The sequence below is a fragment of the Vigna angularis genome, chromosome 3 (genome assembly GCF_016808095.1).
Source record: "Vigna angularis cultivar LongXiaoDou No.4 chromosome 3, ASM1680809v1, whole genome shotgun sequence".
Taxonomy (NCBI): domain Eukaryota; kingdom Viridiplantae; phylum Streptophyta; class Magnoliopsida; order Fabales; family Fabaceae; genus Vigna; species Vigna angularis.
The window spans coordinates 39,100,405-39,123,109 of record NC_068972.1 but is presented as its reverse complement, the minus strand read 5'-3'; the positions used below and the strand labels follow the sequence as shown (position 1 = coordinate 39,123,109).

Here is a 22,705-nt window from a genome sequence, read left to right as displayed (position 1 = left end):
ATCTTCCAAGAGCAAATTGGCAGATGCATGGACGTCTATGTTGACGACATGGTCGTCCGATCGGCGGACGGTAGTGGCCACATAAAGGACTTGGAGGAAGTTTTTCACCAAGTCAGAAAATTCGGGATGCGCTTGAACCCGGCCAAATGTACGTTTGGGGTAGCCGCCGGGAAATTCTTAGGCTTCATGCTTACGTCTAGGGGAATTGAAGCTAATCCCGACAAGTGCGAAGCGGTATTGCAGATGCAGAGCCCGGCCACACTTAAAGAAGTACAAAGACTCGTTGGGCGGCTCACAACATTGTCCCGATTCATCCCAAAGTTAGCCGAACGAGTCAGACCCGTCCTGCGAAGAATGAAGAAGGGCGCCGGCTCGGTATGGGACGTCGAATGCGAACGAGCGTTCCAGGATGTCAAAACCATCCTGCTCAACCCACCCGTCATGAACCGTCCGGCGCCAGGGGAGGACTTACATATCTTCCTGGGCGTGTCCGAATCGCACATCAGCGCCGTGTTAATGCAGGAACAGCCCCAACCAAAGTTGGTGTACTTCGTCAGCCGCACGCTCCTGGACCGAGAGACTCGCTACCAACAAGTGGAAAAGGTGGCGCTCGCTTTATTAAACGCGTCAAGACGCCTCCGGCCATATTTCCAAAGCCACCAAATCGTCGTCAAAACTGATTTCCCCATTTCAAAAATCCTAAGGAAGCCGGACCTGGCGGGACGCATGGTGGCATGGGCGGTAGAATTGTCCGAGTTCGGCTTGCACTACGAACCGAGAGGACCGGTCAGGGGCCAGCACCTCGCCGACTTCGCAGCCGAGCTACCTCCAACCCGCTAGGACGAGTGGAATTTGTACGTGGATGGGGCGTCCGGCAGATCAGTCTGTGGGGTCGGCATCGTGTTGGAGGGCCCTAAGGGATTCCTGTTGGAGCACTCCCTGATATTTAAGTTCAAGGCCTCCAATAATCAAGCAGAGTACGAAGCCCTGGTGGCCGGCCTAGGGTTGGCAAGGGACATGGGGGCAAAAAGGATCACCTGCCGGACGGACTCCCAACTGGTCGTCAGCCAGATGAATGGTGACTTTCAAGTGAAGGAGGAACACTTGATGTGATACTTCCACTGCGCGTCAGAGCTGGCAAGGGCGTTCGACCAGATCGTCATCCAACATATCCCAAGGGAGGAAAATACTCGGGCGGATATGTTTTCCAAACTCAGCTCAGGAAAAGAAAGGGGACAGCTAACGACTATCGTGCGGCAAGTGTTGTTCCAACCCTCGATTGACTGTTTGGCGGTGTCTACCGAGGAGGAGGATTGGCGATCCGAAATCAGAGAGATTATGTCTCGACAGGACGACGGACGCCCTGTCCAGCCCAGCGAAGCAAAAAGGATCGCACGCTACCTGTTAGTGGGGGATAGTTTGTACAGGAGGGGGTTCTCCACCCCCCTTCTTAAGTGCCTGGGGGAGCAAGAGGCGCGCTATGTGATGGACGAACTCCACAATGGCATATGTGGTTTTCACACGGGTTGGCGGACGCTAAAAGCCCGAGTTACAAGAGCCGGCTACTATTGGCCGACCATGGAAGCTGATACAAAGACGTTCGTCCAAAAATGCATCAGTTGCCAAGCGCACGCCAACAACACTCATCTTCACCCTCACACTCTGCACACGATCGTATCGCCCTGGCCGTTCGCCCAATGGGGGATGGATATTGTAGGACCGTTCCCCATAGGCCGGGCCCAGAAGAAATTCTTGTTGGTAGCCGTGGACTACTTCACTAAGTGGGTAGAGGCCGAACCCCTAGCGACCATAACGGCCGCCCAGGTCCAGAAATTCTGCTGGAAGTTGATATGTCGTTTCGGCCTCCCGCGCACTGTCATCACAGATAACGGTCGGCAGTTCATCGATAGAAAGCTGGCCGAGTTCTTTGAGGGATTGGGGATTAGACATGTCACCAGCTCGGTAGAACACCCTCAGACGAACGGTCAGGTAGAAGCGATGAACAAGACTGTAGTCGCTGAGCTGAAACGGCGGGTAGGAGAACGAAAGGGAGCGTGGGTCGACGAACTACCCGAAGTCCTGTGGGCCTATCGATGCACGCCTCACGGAACAACCGGGGAGACCCCCTTCAACTTGACATACGGCACTGATGCCATGTTGCCGGTTGAGCTGGGAGAGCCATCATTGCGGTGGCAGGTCGAGGACCTGCAGCTGAATAGCCAGGAACTAAGGATCGAGCTGGACTCCTTAGACGAACGTCGAGACCGGGCGGCCTTAAGAGCCGAAGCATGCAAACGCATGGTGGAAAGGAAGTACAACTCCAAGGTGCGGCCTAGAAGCTTCCAGGAAGGCGACTTAGTATGGAGAAAAGCTGGAGAAGCTCGCCGAGTAGCTGCGCATGGCAAGTTGGCAGCAAAATGGGAGGGACCTTTCCGGGTAGTCGAAGCACTCGGAAATGGAGCATACAGACTTCAAAACTCAGACGGACGGCCTATCCCAAACACTTGGAACGCTACACATTTGAAATTTTGTTTCAGTTGAATTATGACTTGTATTTTCATTGTTCAATTATTAATTCAATGACAAGACGCCCGTTTTCTCTCAAGATTAAGTCTCAGATTAAAGCAAAAGTCCAAGTTGATGAACGGAGAGTTCCCCAGGAACCACTGTCAACTCGGCCAGACGGTGAACGGAGAGTTCTTTCCGAAGAACCACTGTCGTCCGCGCCCTAAAAGTCCAAGTTGATGAACGGAGAGTTCCCCAGGAACCACTGTCAACTTGGTCGGACGGTGAACGGAGAGTTCTTTCCGAAGAACCACTATCGTCCGTGCCCTAAAAGTCCAAGTTGATGAACGGAGAGTTCCCTAGGAACCACTGTCAACTTGGCCGGACGGTGAACGGAGAGTTCTTTCCGAAGAACCACTGCCGTTTGTGCCCTAAAAAGTCCAAGTTGATGAACGGAGAGTTCCCCAGGAACCACTATCAACTTGGCCGGACGGTCAGCAAAGATTTCTTTTTTGAAGAGCCACTGACCATCCGCGCCTCAAAAGCCCAAGTCAAATTGGGCGGGCAGTTAACGAAAGGATAACGCGCAGTTTGGTTTAGTTTACCTCAAACAAGAAATATAAACAGCCATCGAAAAAACTTAAAAGAAGCAAAGAAAATAAAGTTGTGTATTGATCGGCAAGGCACCAAAACGTGCCAGCATTTACAAAAGGACCGCCCGGCCAACACCTCGACAACCCAAGATGTTGGGTGGGCGGCCACAAGAATACACGTTACAAAAAGTTAAGAATGAAAGAGAAAATCTAAGTATCCCTAACGACCTCCTCTTCAGCCCGCCCGGCCTCGACGGCTTCCACAGCTCCGGAAGGCCCCTCGACCGCTGGATCTTCGTCGTCCACGGTGTTGAGATCCACGAGGACGCCATCAAAAACGTCCTTCTCAATGTCGAAACCCAGGGCGTACGGTTCCTGAATACCGGCCAGAAGGGACGCTTGCCGGAGGGCTTTGTTGAAACCCTCCTCGTGCTCGAAGACAATGGTCGCCTCGAGCTCGGCGATCTTCTCGTTGGCTTTCGCCAGATCGGCGGACAGAGCCCGGTTCGCCTTCTGGAGTCCAGCCTCAGAGTTCTGCTGGCGAGAAACCTTAGCCTTCAATTGGCTGCACTCCTCCAAGAGCCGTTCGCGATCGCCCCGGGCGACGGCCAGACGATCGTTGGCTTCAGCGGCCTCCCTCTTTGATTTCTCAAGATCGGCCTCCAGCTGCTCGATCCTCTTATCATACTCGTCTTGATTCAGGATCAGCTGCTCCATTGCTGATTGGAGGGAGGACGAGTTCTTCTTCTCCGCCCGCAGCTTGGCACGCACTTCCTCCACCCCCGGGCGGTCGGCGAACTCCTTTAAGTACCACGCAAGGGAGGCCGCCCGGGTTGACATCTCCAGCATGGCGTTGGTGAGTTCCACCTTAGAGAGAGGTTCAATGAGCGCCCGCTGAGAGGAACTCATATGGAATTTTGTCCGGTCGCTCATGCTGAACGCCGGACTAAATATGCCGCCCGGTAGTGGAACCGCGGGGGTCCTCTCCTTATCCTTCTCTTTCTCTTTGCCCTTGCGGGCTCTCTTCGACGCCGACAGCGACGAAGAGCCTTCCTTGTCCTTACAGCCTTCGACCGCAGGATCCTTCCTCTTGCGCACCAAAGGAGCGACAGAAGTAGTGGCCGCCTCGGAAGACGGATCCACATGAACGGCTGCAAGATCAGAAGTTGGGGGTAGGCGGCCGCCCGATTCAACTTGGGGGGCTTGTTGTGCCTGTGTGGAGCGCACTGGGGGTAGGCGGCCGCCCGACGATCTCAAAGGCGGAGGACGGGGTGCGCTCGGCGCGACCTTCGGCCGGGCTGAAGATGAGCTGGCTCCACCTCGCTTTCGGGAAGCCATGTAGTTGGATTGACGGGGAGCAGGAGTCGTCATAAGTTCTGAAAGAAACAAACCAATTCAGAAACGTTAAGATCAGTGTACTAGATACAAACAAACTCAACATAATAATACCATACCGAACGCCTTTTGTCCACAATCCTCAAGACTAAGGCATTCGACCAAGTGACGGGCGGAAATCCGGCGGGGGAGGACATTGATGGTGCGCACGGCCTCCAAGTCGGATGGACTCAACGCTCCCACAGGGAACGCCTTTATTTTCCGGGGCTCCCTCGTCCAGTAAAAAGGGAACAACGGGTTCCCCTCGCCATCGTGGAATTCATGGCGGCCGGCGGCGTCGATGATTATTTTAAAGTAGTGGTGCTTGAAATTCTTGAATGAATCCGAGAAGGGGCGGAAGAGTGTCCTCTCCCGAACGGAAGTGAAGGACACCCAACCGCCAGTGGGAGGCGGACGGACTTCAAAATAGTGAAAGAAGACAGGAATCGTGGGAGTGATGCCCACGGCCAAGCACATAGCCAAGAAAGCTTGCACGGCCGCCCAAGAATTAGGATGCAGTTGTGCGGGAGCCACGTTAACCTCCCGGAGGACGGCCATTTGGAACTTGGTAAAAGGCACCCGGATGAAAAGATGAGTAAAGAAATTCACATACACGTAGAAGAAATCGTCCGGGCTCGACCTCTTCTCATAGAAAACCCTTTCGTTTCTCATACTGACTCCCGCCCGGATCAATCTTGAGTCCTCTATATCCCGGACGATATGTGTACGATTGACCCTCCACTCCAGATCCTTGCGGGAGCCATACGCGGAAGCATACAGGCTGGGGACGTAAGGAGCCCAGTCAGATACCACTATCCCGTAACCGTCCGGCTCGAAAGGAGAACCCTCTACACAGACGCCGCCTTGAAGCAAGAAGAGAGGCACGCCATGGAATATCCAATCGCCCGCCGTGTTCGACGCCTCCGGATCCGGCCCCGAGAACTCGACAGCCTCATCCAGGAAGCGAGAAGAAACCGAACTTGGAGAATCGCCGCCGCTCCTTGCCGACCCCCCCCCCCCCCCCCCCCCGGACTCCGCCCGACGACTGAGAACCAGAAGACTCAGTATGGACAACGGCCATTTATTACCTAAGGGAAAAAGAATTTCAAATCTCAAATGAAACGGAGAGAAGTGAAAATGACACCGTTCCCATCCGCTATTTATAGAAAAATTTAGGTGACCGTTGAGGGCATCCGTGCCGTCCAGATCCAACGCAACCAACGCCCCAGATTTGAAGACGTTTCCCCTTCCGCCAGTGTGGATGCACCACGTGTTTTCCCGCCAAAAGTCCAAACTCAGAAGCCCACCAAATCCGGCCCAACTACGGATCGATAGCCCACGCCGCGCAACACTCGAAGTCCTACGTGCACTAGGGCTTGGGGGGCTTGTGTACCAGCAGGGACCGGACGCCGTACGGAAGGACATCCACGTCATTGGACTGCCAAACTGACCAGCCGCCCACACTACCGTATGAGACCCAGGAAACTACCCTTCTACTTACTATTGGGAAGGATTAGGTATTGAAGGACGGACGCCCGTGTCCCAGGAAACTACCCTTCTACTTACTATTGGGAAGGGTTAGGTATTGAAGGGCGGACGCCCATGCGCCCCGTGATCACTCACTATTGTGAGAGGTTATGTATGGCAGGACGGACACCCGTGCGCCCATACTCAAGACTCACCCGAAGCCGGCCGCCCAGGCCGTGGACCCGTCAGGACCGGCCGGTCTCGAGGATAATACCCGCGAGGGCGGCCGGCCGTGTTACTAATCATCTTAGTTTAAGGTAAGTAGGGTTTAAAAGCTATTTGGGCTGAATTGGGCCGTGATTAACTTTTCACTAATCCCAAGCCCATAGTGAAAACTATAAATACAGATCCAGGGTGAGTGGTAGATAGGTTGCATTTACTGCACATTCATTACTGTCTGAGAAAAACGCCTTAGCTCTCAACTGACTTTGGCATCGGAGAATCTTTTGCAGGTCTCCCACCGGCGAACTAAGGAGTGAATACGGAGAATCCGACGTACGAAATACGAGAAGAGAGTGACGTAGAGACGTGGGACCAGCACAGCCCCTCACATCCGAAACAAGTAACAAATAAAAAATTTATAAATTTATTCATAAAACTTAGTGCAAACCTACTTTCATCATCGGAATTGTTCCAATATGTCCGGAATAGACAATATTCAAATTAATTGGCCATAAATATAATATGGACATTTATTAAACCTTTCAAATAGAAAACATGAATAATATATATATACATACATATATATATATATATATATATATTCAGTCTCCATATTTTTATATTTATTCCCGTTTCATTGGTTTATTTAGTATGTTATTTTAAAATTTATATAATTAACACATGCAATACTTCGTCAGCGAAACGTTCCTCATATTCCCCCACAACTATATTGCAATGGATGATTAAAAAATTGGAAGATTTCTGGCATTAGGGTCGGTCAACAATAGCATGCTAATGCTTTTGCAAACCTATCTTTCCTTTTTATTGTCTTGCAAATCTCACGCACTATAAAACCAAGTTTCTGCACCTCATGCAAATTGCAAACTGCTCCTCTCTAAATATCTCATAACTAGTCATCCCCTCGAAGTTTTTGAACTCATCAACTTTTACGATTTCAATGGGGAATAGAAACTCAGCAACTTCAAAGGCACGTAGTGGCCAGAAAGCAAAGCTTTCTTCAATAGAACCACAACCTCACAACGTTGTTTCATGGCAAAGGAAGCTCTCAACAAAGTCAGAGGTGGTGAATGTTAGAGCGTACCCAACAGAAAAACAAGGTGAGAAACCACTATGTGATGATCACACTTTCTCCAATTACATTCAATGTACTAAGTATAAAATCAGGAGCAACTCAAACACTGGTTGCCGTGAGGACCAGAGAGACCCTGCAGGTGCAGATCATCTGACTAATGGTACCAACAATAACAATGAAAATGAACGAGACCCTTTTTCAGATTATATTCAGAATGCTAGGAAGAAGTTGAGAATGAGAACTTTATCTAGAAATACTAGCTGAAAGAGGGTAGGACCATGAGCATTCAATTTGAACTAAAGCTATGTGGATTATAGCGATGTAACGTTGGTTACCTTTTTTTTTTATCTCATGTATGTTGTGCCCTCAGTCTTTGCTGAGTGGAGTGAGTTAGAATAAAGAGAAACATTCTCTTGTTCTGAATTTATTACTAAAACTGTACAATGGTGTGAGTTATTTAGCAATGAAAGTTTACTTATATTTTAAATAATATATTCTCCGTCAACATGAAATATCAAATAAATCTTTTTATTTGGATAAAATTTATTAACTTAACCTACTTTATGAAGCATACCCATCCAAGCATAAATGTGAGAACTACTAATGAGAAAATGAGTAAGAGAATGTACATCATGCAAATTGGATAAGACACTCCTCTTACGTAGACAAATTATTAGGAAAAACTCTCAAGAAATATCCACAAGTAAACTAACACCTTCACGGGAACATGGCACTTCCAAAACTTATTGACGCTCACATCACAGGCATTCTTCAAGGGAACATTTCTCTTCCTATGTCATCTCCATATCCAGCAACATTCCTTGTCACTCCATTCTCACATACCTGTTAAAGATGCATGTTTATCCTCTGCAATTTAATATAATCTGCAGAAAGTGTATATTAGAGTAGAAACACCAATAAATAATCATTCCAGAACTTAGTTTGCCCCTCCCCAGACTACTCCCATAGAGAACACAAAGGAGCAACACAACTTACAGATTTCATATTACAGAAATCTCTCCTGCACACAAACTCACATTCATCTATCATTTGGAATCACTCTATCCAACAAACCAAATCTATATACCACGAGATTATACCATGCACTGTTTTTCATAGTTAAACATTGTCATATCCACCTGTTCAAAAGGTTTAGATTAAAGATGTCAAAACTTTCAATACTCAGCCGCTGAGGCTTGCTCACACACCTGATACCAACAAACAGAGATACGCAACATAGTGGCCTAGAGAAATACTTAATTCAGCATATAAAACCTCCAAATACTTACCCTTCAAAGGGGCAAGTCTACTCTTAAATGTAGATTTGCTTCCATGTAGCCACTTCTCTTCGATTTATATCAGGCTAAACCAAGAGTTTAGAAGGAATCCCGATAATATTTCAATGAAGAAAAGAAGCTGCCAGCAAAAACTGATCATCCACATAAATACCCATCACATAACGAATGAAATTTTACCTTCAAATTTAAACAAGCTCAAAAATTGAGAACAGCGTTTAACAATCACGAATAATTTATAAAAACATTTCCAATAAGTAAAAAATCACTGGCATAATGTGAGAGATATCTCACCCATTCCTCCAACCTTAAACCAAAAATTTCCATCCCAGATCGTGGCTCATACATTTCTCTGAATTTAAATTTTCTAGCTTTATTTTGTAAGTAATACTAGGTAACCAAAATTAAAAAAAAAAAAAAAGTTCACTATAATAAAGTCCGATTGAATGAATTCATATAATTAATTCTTCAAGAGATGGCTAATTTCTACAGTTAATAACAACCATACATCTGGTTGATACTATGTAACATCCATGTCATGTTCAAGTCAGGTCACAATCTTTATATATGGATTCTAAAATTTAAACTTTTCTGCTTAAACAACTGAAATTTGTTTACATGAACTGAAAAGTTTCACAAATTGTATATCAACCAATCCATTTCCTGAAATATGGCAGGCACTATGTCCTTTGGTGTAGATGAAGATGAGGCAGACTCCTATCTGAGTTCATATGAACATTGACACCAAAAGCATTACAAGTCCATTTATCTACCACCGCCACACCAGATGGAAGCTAATCCAGCTCCATTGAAGTAAGCATTGAAAGCTTGCAGTACTTGCTTGACAACACAACAAATCTGATAATGTCCACTGTTCACATCAGAAATCTTCAATTTAGTGGTCATCTTCATTGGTTCCAGGGCAGTTGTCCAAAAGGGCTTCACTTGATTCGTACTGAACAAATAGGAAGGAAGACATAAAATGCAATCAAAGTTAGCGGCTTTTTATTTCTCAATCATACTGGATATGCTATTTCATCTGATAAAAATATCTTTTACTGATTACTAAGAAATAAATCAAGCGCTTACTTACTTTGCATCCACAGAAGAGGCAATAATTAAATTCATCCCTCAGTTTCATCAAAACATCGTTTAATTCCTGCATCCATTACATCCCGTCACCAACACCATCAAAATTGCAAAAGAAAAAACACATAGACTAAGTTCAACAATAATGAGCTCAAAAAATTAACAAATGAATCACAATAATTTCTGAATGCTGTAAAAAAGAGAGAATGTGTATTCAGTTTCCATACTATTTTGGGCAATAAACATAAATGAAAACCAAAAACTGGGTCAAAAGAAATATAAGTGAAAAAGTTATGGTTAAGTTACGTGCCTCTTCTGTTATTTCTTCCTCTTCTTCTTCAACCTCTGAATCATCATCATTCTTTTCTGGCTCCAAAATTTCCCTATTTTCCAATTGGTCAAGGGCAGCCTTTGCCTTATTATAATTAATTATAATTCTCTTACTCTGCCACTGTGACTTCTGCCTGGACCCAAATTCTTTCATTAGGTCCTCTTCTTTCCTCCTTTTCCTGTTCAACATGATTTCCTCCTTTTTCCTCTTCTCTTTGTGGGGATCTTCTAATCCTACACCAGCTCGTGACCGCCGAATTTCAATCCCCACTGGTTCGGCCCTGCCTGAGCCCTGCTTGCCAAGGGCAGAACCTGGAGTGTAACCCATCTGTTTGAGAAGCTTAAACCCAATGCTGGATTGTGGTATTGGAGCTTCCACTTTTGCTAATGTTTGCTCGTCCTCGTCTTGTTGCTTCCTTTCTCTATCAAGTTTTCGTCGCTCTTGCCAGCTTAGAGTTTTCAACCGGTTCCTTGAAGGGTTGACCGAAGGATCTTTCTTGATGGAAATCTGCATGAAATAAAGTGATTTAGCATCACTTTGTATGGTAACTGTAAAATGAAAGGCTAAGGAAACTTAATCATCTAGCAATAACTCTTTGGAAAGGCAAACAAAATAGCTTCCAGTATTCATGCTTCATTCTTTTAACTGACTACTCAAATTTGGTCCGCCTAAGATACACGCGACAGAAGCAATGACAGTCAAAGCTTAAACTAGACATACGATTATCCCATTGATGAATCTATGAACACCAATTTGATCACTACAGATGTGCATTTACATTAACTTTTAATTCAAATTCTTCAAAAAAACTAACTTAAAAAGTTGAGTGAACCTTTCAAGGTTTAATTTCAAATATTTACTCTAATTTTTGTGAAAACAGAACTTCTGTACACTGCCTAGTGCGGGTATATATGAAGTGGCAGAAAAAACAGAACATGCACACACGCACACATAAACCCAAAGTTTAAAATACCGTCCGCAACCACAATGGTTACTTCATATCAAGGTTTTCTCAATTCTCAAAACCGCAATTGCAGCTACTCTCCAAAATCGAGGATTGAGATAAAATTGCAACCTTGCTACTACAGGTAAGCAAAACTTCTTAATAACCATCTAACACAAATTTATAGAAATTAAGAAAAAAAATCAAATTTTCACCCACGGAAACGAATGTCCAACAAAATAGCTGTGAACGGAAACCAAACTGATAATGTTATGAAACTGTTTGTTAGCAATAAAGCACCAACTTTTCAGAGCTTAAACTTAAATTCCAAGACCAAATTGTAAAACCATGTGAAGTTACTGCAGGGGAATGGGAAAGGGAAATTTAAAGACCTAATTTCATTCATACGCCATGGCAGAATCAAAACGACAACGAAGAAGGGTAAACCGGTGAAGTAACTAGTAACCTTTTTGGATGAAGAAATCTTGGGAGTGTCCAAAGCATCGGAAGGAAGAAACTGAGAAAGGTCACCCATGTAGTCATCTTCTTGCACCTCGTTTCCTTGTGCACCGTTTTCTCTCTCCCTCGTCGCCGGTGATGAATCCATGGCCAACAAAAACTACAATGGGCTTACGAAGACGCGAGCTGATCATGAATGCGCTTCTGAGCCCATCAAGCCCATTAATAATAGTTCAATGGGCGCTTCTTTCTGCACTCACATAGTTTCTTACTGCACCTCTAGATATTTGAAAATTTTAATTTAACCCTTTCTTTTATTTTGAGTTTATAAACACTTTGAGAAAAATACAAAATTTCTATTTTGAATTGTATAATTAAAAATCTAAAATAAAACCTATATATTAAATTCTACAATTCAAAATATAAAATTTGTAATTTATATTGAAAAATCTACAATTTATTTTCTATTTCAAATTATATAATATAAAAATTTACAAAATTTTATTTAGGATTAAGATGATAAATATTCAAAATTTTAATATATTTTAGTTTTTAAATTTAAAAAATAAATTAATATAGTTCTCTCAATCTAATTATTTTCAATTTTATTAATGAGTCAAACATATTTTTAAGATTGGATTAAGAAAATTATATCTATTTAATTTTTAAGTTAAACATTAAAATATATTAAAATTTTGATTAAATACAAATTATAATTTTTTATGAAAGTTTAAAAACTACAAATATACTTAACCTTTTTATTTATTTTTATCATAGAAAATATATTTCAAATGGTATAATCTAAAATAAAAAATAAAAAATCACATTCAAAATTATGCAATTAAAAAAATGTATATTTAATAAGAGAAATGATAAAAAAGTGAAGGAAAAAGAATGTGTGTGAGAAGAGAGAGGAGAGGAGTGTGCCAGGGCTATGCGATAGTGGGAGAGAGGGGTCATGGAGAAGGTTTAAGTGTATGTCTACAATGCACGGGGCCGGCATCAGAGTTGGCATCTACGGTGCATGGAATCGGTAACGGCGGTGTAGTGGTGGAGGAAGAAGAAAGGAGATAGAAACAAAATAATGACATGCAGGAAGAAACTATGGCGGGCACGAAGAAGCGTTCTATTCAACAGATTTTCACGAAATAATAGCCCAATTCAATTGTAATGAAAAATCTTAGAAGTAATCCGGGTAATAATTTTTTACATCTATCGTGTATAGTAATTGATTTTTTTATTTGTAAATTATAACTTAAGATTTGTGAATATTTTAATTTTACATTTTGAATACTGTCTATGAAAGAGGATTTTCTAAAATATAACGTAGTGATAAGCAAGAATAAACTATTAAATATTTCTTTTACTATGTTACATATTAGGGAGACAGTATTTGAAATTGTCTAAATTATCTCTATTATTAATAAATTATTCTCTGGGTCACACTTGCCACAAATAAAATATTGTTTTTTTTATCTAAGTTAATTTTACTTTTGAATTCATGCATGGGAGTTATGTTTTAAATTAATTACTAGAAGGATTAAGTGGTATATTATGGTGAACATTTCATTATGAGAAAGTTGTTAAATGCATGATTGGGTTTGGCGACTTCAGCCATATTAAACTTAAGTAATTATTATTAAGTAAAATCATGTATATGATTGACAATTTCAATCTTGAACATATGATTAATGATTTTAATCTAAGTTTAATTTTATTAAAAATCATGAATGTTAGACTACTTTTCTTAACTAAGATCGTATTTAGAATTAATAACTTTAGAAAATAAATTACACTGAATGATTTGATGACTTCTTCACTTATATTAAATAAAATAAATAATTTAAAATATGAAAAATATATGTGAAAAAGTCATTCAGTCATTACATGATTTTGATGTAATTCTCATACATTATACATGACTTGAGTAAAATTGATTTTAAGTTAAAATTATAAATCATGTTTATACTTTACTTAATAGTGATAATTAATTAAATTTACTGAAGTCGTCAAACTTAAAAATAATTTCAATATTATTGAATAAATCGTACATGTATTTTACAACTTCGTGACGAAATTGTCAGCGCGATGTACAATTAACTCTTCAAGTAATTTATTTAAAATGTAATCAAATGCGTAAATTCGAAAATAATTAACTAGTTATGTAAAAAAAACCAATAAAATTTACCCTAATGCAAATAAAACAACAATACTGAATCAAAATCAATAAATTCCCTAATGTTTTACTCAACACAGATTCTATCTGACACATACTTGTAATAAATTGAATATGAATAATTCTTCTTATTAAACGAGAAACTATTAAAATTAATTAAAAATTTATAAAGTAAATTCTTATTTGAGTGGAAAAAAAATTACACAAAAATCTCTTAAAATTAATCAATTTCTCTTTAGTTATTCGTAGGAAAGTGATAAATATAAATATAAGTATTTCAAAACTTAAAATCTGCAAAAGAATCAATTTTTATTTTACATACATATACATATATATATATATATATATATATATATCACTTTTTTTAAACTAAATTGACATTGGTAAACCAATAAAGTACTTGATACTAATTAAGAAATTACAAAATATCACACAAAAAACATGATAGTGTTATTATGGATTATTTATATTATCGGAGATACTTGTTTGTTCTTTTTTTTTTAAATAATTAATTTTAATAAAATAAATAAAATTTTGTTTTATTTGTATTTTGTTGAATTTTTTTGCGTTTATTTTTTTTAAAAATAAATGTCTATTTAATACAATAGCTATATGTTTATTTGTTTTAATTTTAGTTTTGTTAAATAAATAATATTTAACTTATTCAATTTTATCTATGTTAATAAGGTAACCATTTTTATATAAATTAATAGTAAATTGGTTTACAAATGAATATTAAACATTTTAACTTATGATAGATAAATTATTTTATTATTTTGAAATTTTCATGGTAACATTAGTATCAAAATTAAACTATAATTATTTTGATTTCTTTATTTATTTTTAAATAAAAATGCGAAGGACACGTATACTTACTTGGGCATTGCGCGCCAAAACAAACTAACCACAACGAACTCTTATTCGTGGACCCCACCGGAAACTCTCCCTCTCTCGCAACTGCAACCATCGCAGTGTCACTGCACTGTGCAAACGATTACTGAATCGCTCGAAAGTGAAAACGAAGTATAAGAATTAGGTAATAAACTCGTTCGTTCGTTAATCCATCGATTGTTCAACCTTATGCTGTTTCTTTTTCTCTTCACTTCGTTTAACTCAATTCGATTTCGTGTCTGGGAAGGGAGAAGAAAATAGAAAGACATGGTTTGCAACTACGTCTGCGTGAATCTCGCATTCGTTGTCTTCTCGGCAGCTTTGATTTCTCGCTGTTTCGGATTTACGGATCCCGCTGATGGTGATTTAAATATCTGTTCATATTGTTCTTGATTATTCTTGTACAGTTCTAGACCAATCTTTGACTCACAATTATTAAAATTGATTAAATAGATTTTTTTATGTGCATTTGAGTTGCCTTGGAATCTCATCAGTTTCATGTTCATATTGAAGAAAATTACGTGGTTGGGATTCTAGAGATTATGTAGTTTACTTTTTGCGTTTGTGCAGTATAACAGAGATTATAGAAAGTTAGTGATGTTAGAATGTTAGTTCGGAGTTGTTGATCTGCTTTATAGAGTGTTCGTTGTATGATTTTCATCTTATCAGTTCAATATGAATCCTTTTGAGTTTTACTCTCATTGCTCAAGCTATGGCTCCCGACGTTGTCTCTGCGTTCTGAATGTATATTTTGTGGTTGTATGTTACTCTTCATTGAGATTTCCTGTTGTTTATTGGTTTCGCTCTTTAGTTTTTGTTAAATGATTTTTGTTAGTGTTTACAAAACTGAAGTCTATTTAACCAATTTTGACAGAATAACCAAAACAGTAGAAGAATACTCGTTTTTGTTGAATTCGTATAGAGTTAATTTGAAGGAGACATGACATATTTAGATACAGATAGAAAAATTGAAAATCCATGTACATACTACTTGTGACGGTTGTTATTTACTTGATTATAATCCTCAGTGAAATTGAACTCGTTCTTGTACAGCTCGCACTCTCCATGGGATTCTGCTACTAAACTATATATTTTCCGTAATTCTTTTTATAAACAGTCACAGCTCTCCAGGATCTATACAGGGCCTTAAACAACCCTCTAGCGCTGAAAGGATGGAACGGTAATGATCCTTGTGAGGAATCTTGGACGGGAATAGCATGTTCCGGGTCATCAGTTATACACATGTAATATCCTGACTCTGCTGATTACACTCGTATTCATATTATAATGCCTCTAATAAATAAACCTATTATACCTGCTCTCTTCTTCACGCAGCCAAATTCAACGACTAAACCTTACCGGGCATCTTGGAAGCTTGCTCAATAATCTACAAAACTTAAAGCAACTGTAAGTAATTGTATAGCTTTAAGTTCTTACGGGGATGGTTTTTGTTAAGATCAGCGATTAATTACGTCCAAATTATTCTGGCCTGTGTAGTGATGTCAGTTTTAACAACATACTTGGGGAAATCCCTCAGGGTTTACCTCCAAATGCAACACATATGTAAGAATACTATTCGTTTAGTTTTACCACTTCGTGACAGTTCTTTGCTTTCTGGTTATGTATACACATGTATCTTCGCAGTGAGTTTTACGGACAATTTTTCTCTATTTCAGAAATATGGCTTGCAACTATTTCAGCGAAAATATCCCCCATTCGTTGTCAACAATGACAAAATTAGCACACCTGTGAGTTACATTAGTATTGATTTTAGTCCAGGCTTGATAGAGGACATAATAGAAATACGGAATGCTCTTAACCAGTATATCCCTCGTATCTGTTGATTATGGTAGTGTTGAGTTTTACAAATGACTGTGAATAATCACACTATTTGTCTTGCAGGAATTTAAGCCACAATTTCTTGTATGGACCCATTGGGAACGTGTTTACTGGCTTAGATAATCTCAAAGAAATGTATGTTTTCTTCCCGTCTTTTGCTATCGTAGTTTAATTAAATGAAAGGAATCGATAATCCAATCAGTCTGCTTAAAACCTAAAGCATTTATGTCCATAGATTATTTTTTTCTGTATATATATTACTAATTTTGAATATTATGGATCTAAAGAATAGACGATGAAGCCAACTTAAGCCTCAAATTTTAATGACTTATTTAAACCTCAATTTTAATAACAAATTTAAATCTCAATTTATAATAACTTACAAGGGAAAGAGAAGAGTGTGTAACATATATAGACTAAAATAAAAATAAAGATGTGCCATGCCTTTTAATCGTTCCCCTTTTGTTGAAATGGATAATAAAGAATAAGGTGCTGTTGTTTTTCGCGTTTTAAGGTTAGCTGAAGTAAAGCTTAATGAAATTAGATTAGTCTTAAGAAAGTGAGGCCACAAAATGTAGATGTTTTGACTATTTTGGTTAGACATGAATCTTCAAGTAACAAAGAATAATTTTTACCCCCAGGGACCTTTCATACAATAATTTCACCGGTGATCTGCCAAGTTCATTTGGTTCCTTGACAACCCTGGATAGATTGTAAGTTTCAGCTTTCGTACACCTGTACCATGTTTCCTAAACTTGATTAGTATTATATACTTAGACAGGGCTTTTGTTATAAAGGGTAATTTATTTTCTTTATACATTAGGGTCATGTTGGTTTGATCTGTCACCTAACTGGTGCTTATTTGCAGATTCCTGCAGAACAACAGATTCACCGGATCAGTCACCTACCTGGCTGAGCTTCCACTCATTGATTTGTAGGTTACCTCTAAACATTTTTCACATAGTATGATTATGAAAAGAAAAATGAGAATTATGTATAGAACTTGCAAGGTACAAGAGTTTATAGATATAACCGCTGGCACTGTGAGGGTCCAGCAACCTCTCAATCATTTTATACTTTTCGCCACAACCACAGCTTCCAGTTTCTTTGGGTTAGCTGCAACACCTGCAGAGATGATGTGTCCCAAATATTTCAGACATGGCTGCCTAAAACTACATTTCTTCTGATTTACGCTCAGGTTATGTTGGGCTAAAACATCCAGAACTGCCCTTAAGTGTTGCATATGTTCTTCTTAGTTGATGATAAAAATAAGAATGTCATTAAAGAAAACCAATACAAATTTTCTAAGAAAAGGTTTTAATACCTCGTTCATTAGAGACTGGAATGTGGAATGAGCATTTGATAATCCAAATTACATCACCAAGAATTCATGATGTCTCTGTATGTGTCATCAAAACTATTTTTTCAATATCTTCCTCACATTTTTATTTGATGGTACCCCAATTGAAGAACCAATTTGGAAAAAAGGTGGTTCCTCCAATTTCATCTAACAACTCCTCTATGGATAGAAGAAGGAACTTATTGGTTACTGTAACTTTGTTCAAAACTCTACAATCAACATAGATCATCTCCATCTTTATTTTTAACCAAAATATTAGGACGAGCATATACTCGGACGAATGAGGCCCGCTTCTAACATCTCTTTCATCAATTTTTCGATCTCCGTTTTCTGAGAGTGGGGATATTTGCTATTTGAGAACCCGCCTTTAGAATAATAGCATGATCTTGTGTCCTAGGTGGAGGAAGAGTATCAAAAACCTGTGAATATATCAATCGCTAGGTGTACCCACTCAACCATTCTGGTCTCTTCTAATATTAAAATTTGTTTCCATTTCAAACTGTACACCTCTCCCACCTCCTGAAGTATTCCATTGATGGCTTTCAGAGAAACCGAAGATTTGATTAATTCCGGTTCAGCCTTGAAACATTTATTTTCCCCCGTTGATTTCAAACTGAAGAGTTAAGTGGCAAAGTTTGCTTTGATTTGATCCAGACTAGCCAACCATCCCAAACCCAACACTGCATCCACCGCTCCCAAGCCAAACAAGAAAAAATCTTACCGAACTGTCAAGTCATTCATCTTCAGCACTAATCTCTCACACATACCTTTACTCAATCTTGTGGCCATTAACGACTTCCCCCGAATAAGGTTTTGTGTCAACAACATAGAATTTGCAAAGTAAGAGTTTACAGATACAACCACTGCCACTTTGAGGGTCCAGGGACTTCCCACTAACAATACTATTTTCTTTGTCCCCCAAGACCCGAAAATGTACACACACAATATATATATATATACATATATATATATATATATATACATATATATATATATATATATACATATATATATATATACATATATATATATACATATATATATATATACATATATATATATGTACATATATATATATATACATATATATATATATATATACATATATATATATATGTACATACATATATATATGTACATATATATATATATGTATATATATATATATATATATATATATATGTATATATGTATGTATATATGTATGTATGTATATAACCACTAATGGATTTCTCGGCTGCTAGAACTAAATCAATTAGCTGTATTTCTTTCTTCTTTGTTTCTTCTTTCATAGACCTTCCAAATAGGACGTAGTATCCTAACATATGACTACAGCTCTGTTGTTTTCTAATTTATCTGTTTTGCAGGAACATTCAAGACAATCTGTTTAGCGGCCTTCTTCCACAGCATTTTCAGTCCATACCAAACTTATGGTTTGTAAAACTAAATATCACTAGTTTTAATCACCTTCATTTTTCTTACTGGATAATGGACACATAAATCGGAAAGTAACATTCCACATCTTAATCAGGATTGGAGGGAATAAGTTCCAAACCGTGGACAACTCTCCTCCCTGGGCATTTCCCTTGGACAACGTACCCCTTGAGCACAATACTAGTCGCCCACCCATAACTCAGGCAAATGCCATCGAGAACTACGCTCCTATTAGGGTAAGGAAACAAAAGAAGAAACATATCAGTCCCGGAGGAATAGCTTTTATGGTCGGTACAGGAACTTTATTGGCAACCGGTTTCGCTCTCTTCATTGCGATCCGTTTGAATAAGCTTTATACAAAGAGACTGGAGAACTATGAAAGCGACCACAGTGCATTGCCTTCTTGTCCAATCAGTGCGACCAAAGGTATCTTATACAGAGCATGAGCATATAGATGGTGAGGCACACCCAGTCATAGCTGAATAACGTCAACATGATCTCAAAGTAACATTGCTCATTCGAGACAGATTTAACACTAAAATAATTGAATATACAATAAGATTGGCGGAAAGTGAGTGAGTGTAAAGTTAGAGATACTAAACATGTATTGCCAAATTTCACTCAATTTCTTTCACTTTCAGGAGTCTTTCCCTTTCATATGTCAGGGTGTCATTCCATTATTAGTTCTGTAAATCCGTTTCCATCTTTGATCGTGCTTTTCTTTTTCTCTCCACTTTTACAGAAGATTCTACTACGGCAATAGACGAGAGCCTTCAAATCCCACCTTATAATGCTGCATCCATTTTGGGTCCAAGGCGATTAACTTCCCAACCCCATAAAAGAACTGGGGAAATATCAAGAAAAAGCTTTTCCGGAAGAGACAGATTCAATGGAAGGATAAAGGTTTATACAGTAGCGGAGGTTCAGTTGGTTACAAACAGTTTCCATGAAGACAACCTTCTGGGAGAAGGATCGCTTGGTCCTGTTTATAGAGCTGAATTTCCAAATAACAAGGTACCTTGTAAACATTAAATAATGTTTATTTCAAAACCGTTATCTCAATTTCTTATGTAATTTCTTTCTTCTTTTTAAAAGGTTTTAGCTGTGAAGAATATCAACATGGCGGGCATGTCTTTCAGTGAAGAGGAAAAGTTCTTAGATGTTGTGAGCACGGCTTCCCGTTTGAAGCACCCTAACATTGTTTCACTTAAAGGCTACTGTTTGGAGCATGGACAACATCTTCTTGTCTTTGAGTATGTCAGAAATTTAACTCTAGATGATGCTCTTCATAGTACAGCATACAAACCTTTATCGTGGGGCACACGTCTCCGGATCGCTCTAGGTGTTGGTCAGGCCCTGGAGTAAGTTCCATGTTGCTATACTCAGGATTGTTTCTCGTTAAATATGAAGTGCAATCATGTCTCAACTCTCAACCGTGACACACACTTATGTTTACAGCTATTTGCACTCGACGTTCTCCCCTCCTGTCGCCCATGGCAAATTAAAGGCTACCAATGTTCTACTGGACGAAAACCTCATGCCTTGTCTAACTGACTGTGGCTTGGCTATTCTGAGACCACTGACAAGCAATAAAGCCAAAAACCGGGTATGTTTCTGCAACAATCAGCATCATATTTAAATAGGCTACTTATTGCTGTCAAGGTTCTAGTGGCTGAAGTTATATTATACACCCTCGATAAGGCAATTGTAGTCACATCCACCGTATTGTCTGCAAAATAAAGGAACCTTAATTTTGCACCTGAAGTATCTAAAAGATAGCTCGTGATGGCTACAGTTGCATTTACTCAAACCTCATAGTTGGTTGTAGCTTTTGAATGATTTCTCATGAAAATAAATTACCCAACTTAAAAACTGGTTTGCCGAAATAGAAAAATTAAATAAATATTTTTCCAGAAGTTAAATAAAAAATTTTAAAGTCTATGCATGTGACTTTTCATAGATAACTTACAAATCAACTAAAATTTTATTTTTGTTGTTGTTCAAAGAGGTAAAATATTGATTTTGCAATTTCTAGGTATGGCTTAAATATGCTTGAATTTATAAAGTAACAATTGCAAGATGAACTAGAAACTTGATATTAATTTTAGCATGCCATAGATTCACTGATTAGTTTATTGACTGAAGAAAACAGGCTTCCGAGATTGATATTAGAGATACAGGATACAGTTCACCTGACCATGGCCAACCAGGAGTTGGCAGCACGAAGAGCGACATCTTTGCCTTTGGCGTGTTGCTTCTTGAACTATTAACAGGAAGAAAACCTTTCGATGGGTATACGCTTCGCTATAACCTTATTCCATTTCATTTATTTAAGGTTTGTTGAATAATAACCTTTGTTTTCCATGCAACACAGTTCCAGGCCAAGGGAAGAGCACTATCTGGCAAAGTGGGCTTCATCAAGGCTTCATGATAGTGACAGTTTGGAACAGATGGTGGATCCAGCAATCAAACGGACATTTTCATCCAAGGCTCTTTCTCGTTATGCTGATATCATCTCCCTCTGCCTTCAGGTATTACCGTATTAGCATTTATATATGCAAAAATTTTGACAATCATTAATTTCTATACAACTAACATGATAACTGTCTTCAGTGGTTGGAGGTGGTTGTAGAGGATAATGGATTGTCAATTAATCATGACTCTATAGATATAGTAGATATAGAGTTTTAGCCAAAAGTATAAGTTAAACTTGAATTTACTCATGATCGTGTGTTGTATGCAATAAAACTTACGCCCCTCTCATGCAGCCCGTGAAGCAATTTCGACCTCCAATGTCTGAAATCGTGGACAATCTTGTATCATTTTCTCAAAAGCTTGTTTCAGAGAGTGGTGAAGCAGATGAAACTGAACTTGATCCACTTGACATGTCTTTTCACACAACTATCTCCCGGTTTAACGGTTCACCTGCTCTGAGCTATGTATCCGCCTGATGTGCTAACTGGTTCACATTTTAAACGTTCTAGAAATTTAACTCGTTTTCTGCTCTCTTCTTTTTATCGCCTTTGGCTTATAAGGCGCAAAGTTTTAATACCTTCTACGTGACAAAAAAACTCAATGGATGAATTAGCTGGAATTCCGCCAATGAAAAGGATTAGCTTGAATTTCCCCTCTGAAAAGGTTTAAGAGTTGTTTTAGTCTGTTTGAACCATTTTCTTAATTAGTGTAACTAGCTGGTCGAACAGGCTATTTTTTTTTATCAATTATCTATTATTAGGTTATTTTTTATGTAAAATTTTAGAAGATAACAAAATATCACTAAAATATAAAAAACAAGGACTGCTACTTCTGATTGTAATTAAAATAATAGCAGTTTCAGACTCTATGCTCAAACTTGAAGCAGATTTTCAATTGTTCTTTTGAAGAATAAATTAGCAAGTCAAGATGGATTATATTTTGAATGTTGACTTTCGTTAAAGACACATTCGCTTTGGTATTTGAATCTCCATATTCACTACATGAATATATATTTTCATAATTAAAAAGACTACCTCATGTTAGATGTAATCTTATTTGATTTTACATTTCCAAACACTTCATAAATCCATCAAGTCAAAATGTCACCTAAATTTTATATTTTTCAACAAAATTATGGATTTTATTTCTGTAAATACTA

The 22,705-nt window shown here is 39.1% G+C and overlaps 2 protein-coding genes across 2 annotated transcripts; one reads left to right on the top strand and one right to left on the bottom strand.

The window, feature by feature from the left end:
• Positions 1-8,993: 8,993 nt before the first annotated feature.
• Positions 8,994-11,551, bottom strand: LOC108325291 (uncharacterized). Its single transcript, XM_017558339.2, has 4 exons — positions 11,379-11,551; positions 9,949-10,476; positions 9,643-9,708; positions 8,994-9,504 (listed from the first exon to the last, which is right to left on the bottom strand). Exons 1-4 carry the CDS (start codon positions 11,517-11,519, stop codon positions 9,445-9,447), a joined length of 795 nt encoding a protein of 264 aa, XP_017413828.1. The 5' UTR covers positions 11,520-11,551; the 3' UTR covers positions 8,994-9,444.
• A 3,154-nt stretch (positions 11,552-14,705) lies between these two features.
• LOC108325655 (protein STRUBBELIG-RECEPTOR FAMILY 2) lies at positions 14,706-22,112 on the top strand. Its single transcript, XM_017558750.2, has 15 exons — positions 14,706-14,799; positions 15,556-15,682; positions 15,774-15,845; positions 15,936-16,001; positions 16,341-16,412; positions 16,919-16,990; positions 17,146-17,211; positions 19,005-19,070; positions 19,169-19,497; positions 19,814-20,085; positions 20,167-20,432; positions 20,530-20,677; positions 21,224-21,363; positions 21,446-21,602; positions 21,840-22,112. The coding sequence occupies exons 1-15, from the start codon at positions 14,706-14,708 to the stop codon at positions 22,020-22,022; spliced, it is 2,130 nt and encodes a 709-aa protein (XP_017414239.1). The 3' UTR covers positions 22,023-22,112.
• Positions 22,113-22,705: the final 593 nt, after the last annotated feature.

What these genes read in the sequence shown, in the direction of transcription:
- LOC108325291 (XM_017558339.2), bottom strand. Translation starts at nt 11,519, where the DNA reads ATGGATTCATCACCGGCGACGAGGGAGAGAGAAAACGGTGCACAAGGA. An exon ending in AGGAAGAAATAACAGAAGAG is followed by an intron (nt 9,709 to 9,948) that starts GCACGTAACTTA and finishes TAATGGATGCAG; the next exon opens with GAATTAAACGATGTTTTGAT. An exon ending in GCCTCTTCTGTGGATGCAAA is followed by an intron (nt 9,505 to 9,642) that starts GTAAGTAAGCGC and finishes CTATTTGTTCAG; the next exon opens with TACGAATCAAGTGAAGCCCT.
- LOC108325655 (XM_017558750.2), top strand. Translation starts at nt 14,706, where the DNA reads ATGGTTTGCAACTACGTCTGCGTGAATCTCGCATTCGTTGTCTTCTCG. An exon ending in TCCAATCAGTGCGACCAAAG is followed by an intron (nt 19,498 to 19,813) that starts GTATCTTATACA and finishes CCACTTTTACAG; the next exon opens with AAGATTCTACTACGGCAATA. An exon ending in GGAAGAAAACCTTTCGATGG is followed by an intron (nt 21,364 to 21,445) that starts GTATACGCTTCG and finishes CATGCAACACAG; the next exon opens with TTCCAGGCCAAGGGAAGAGC.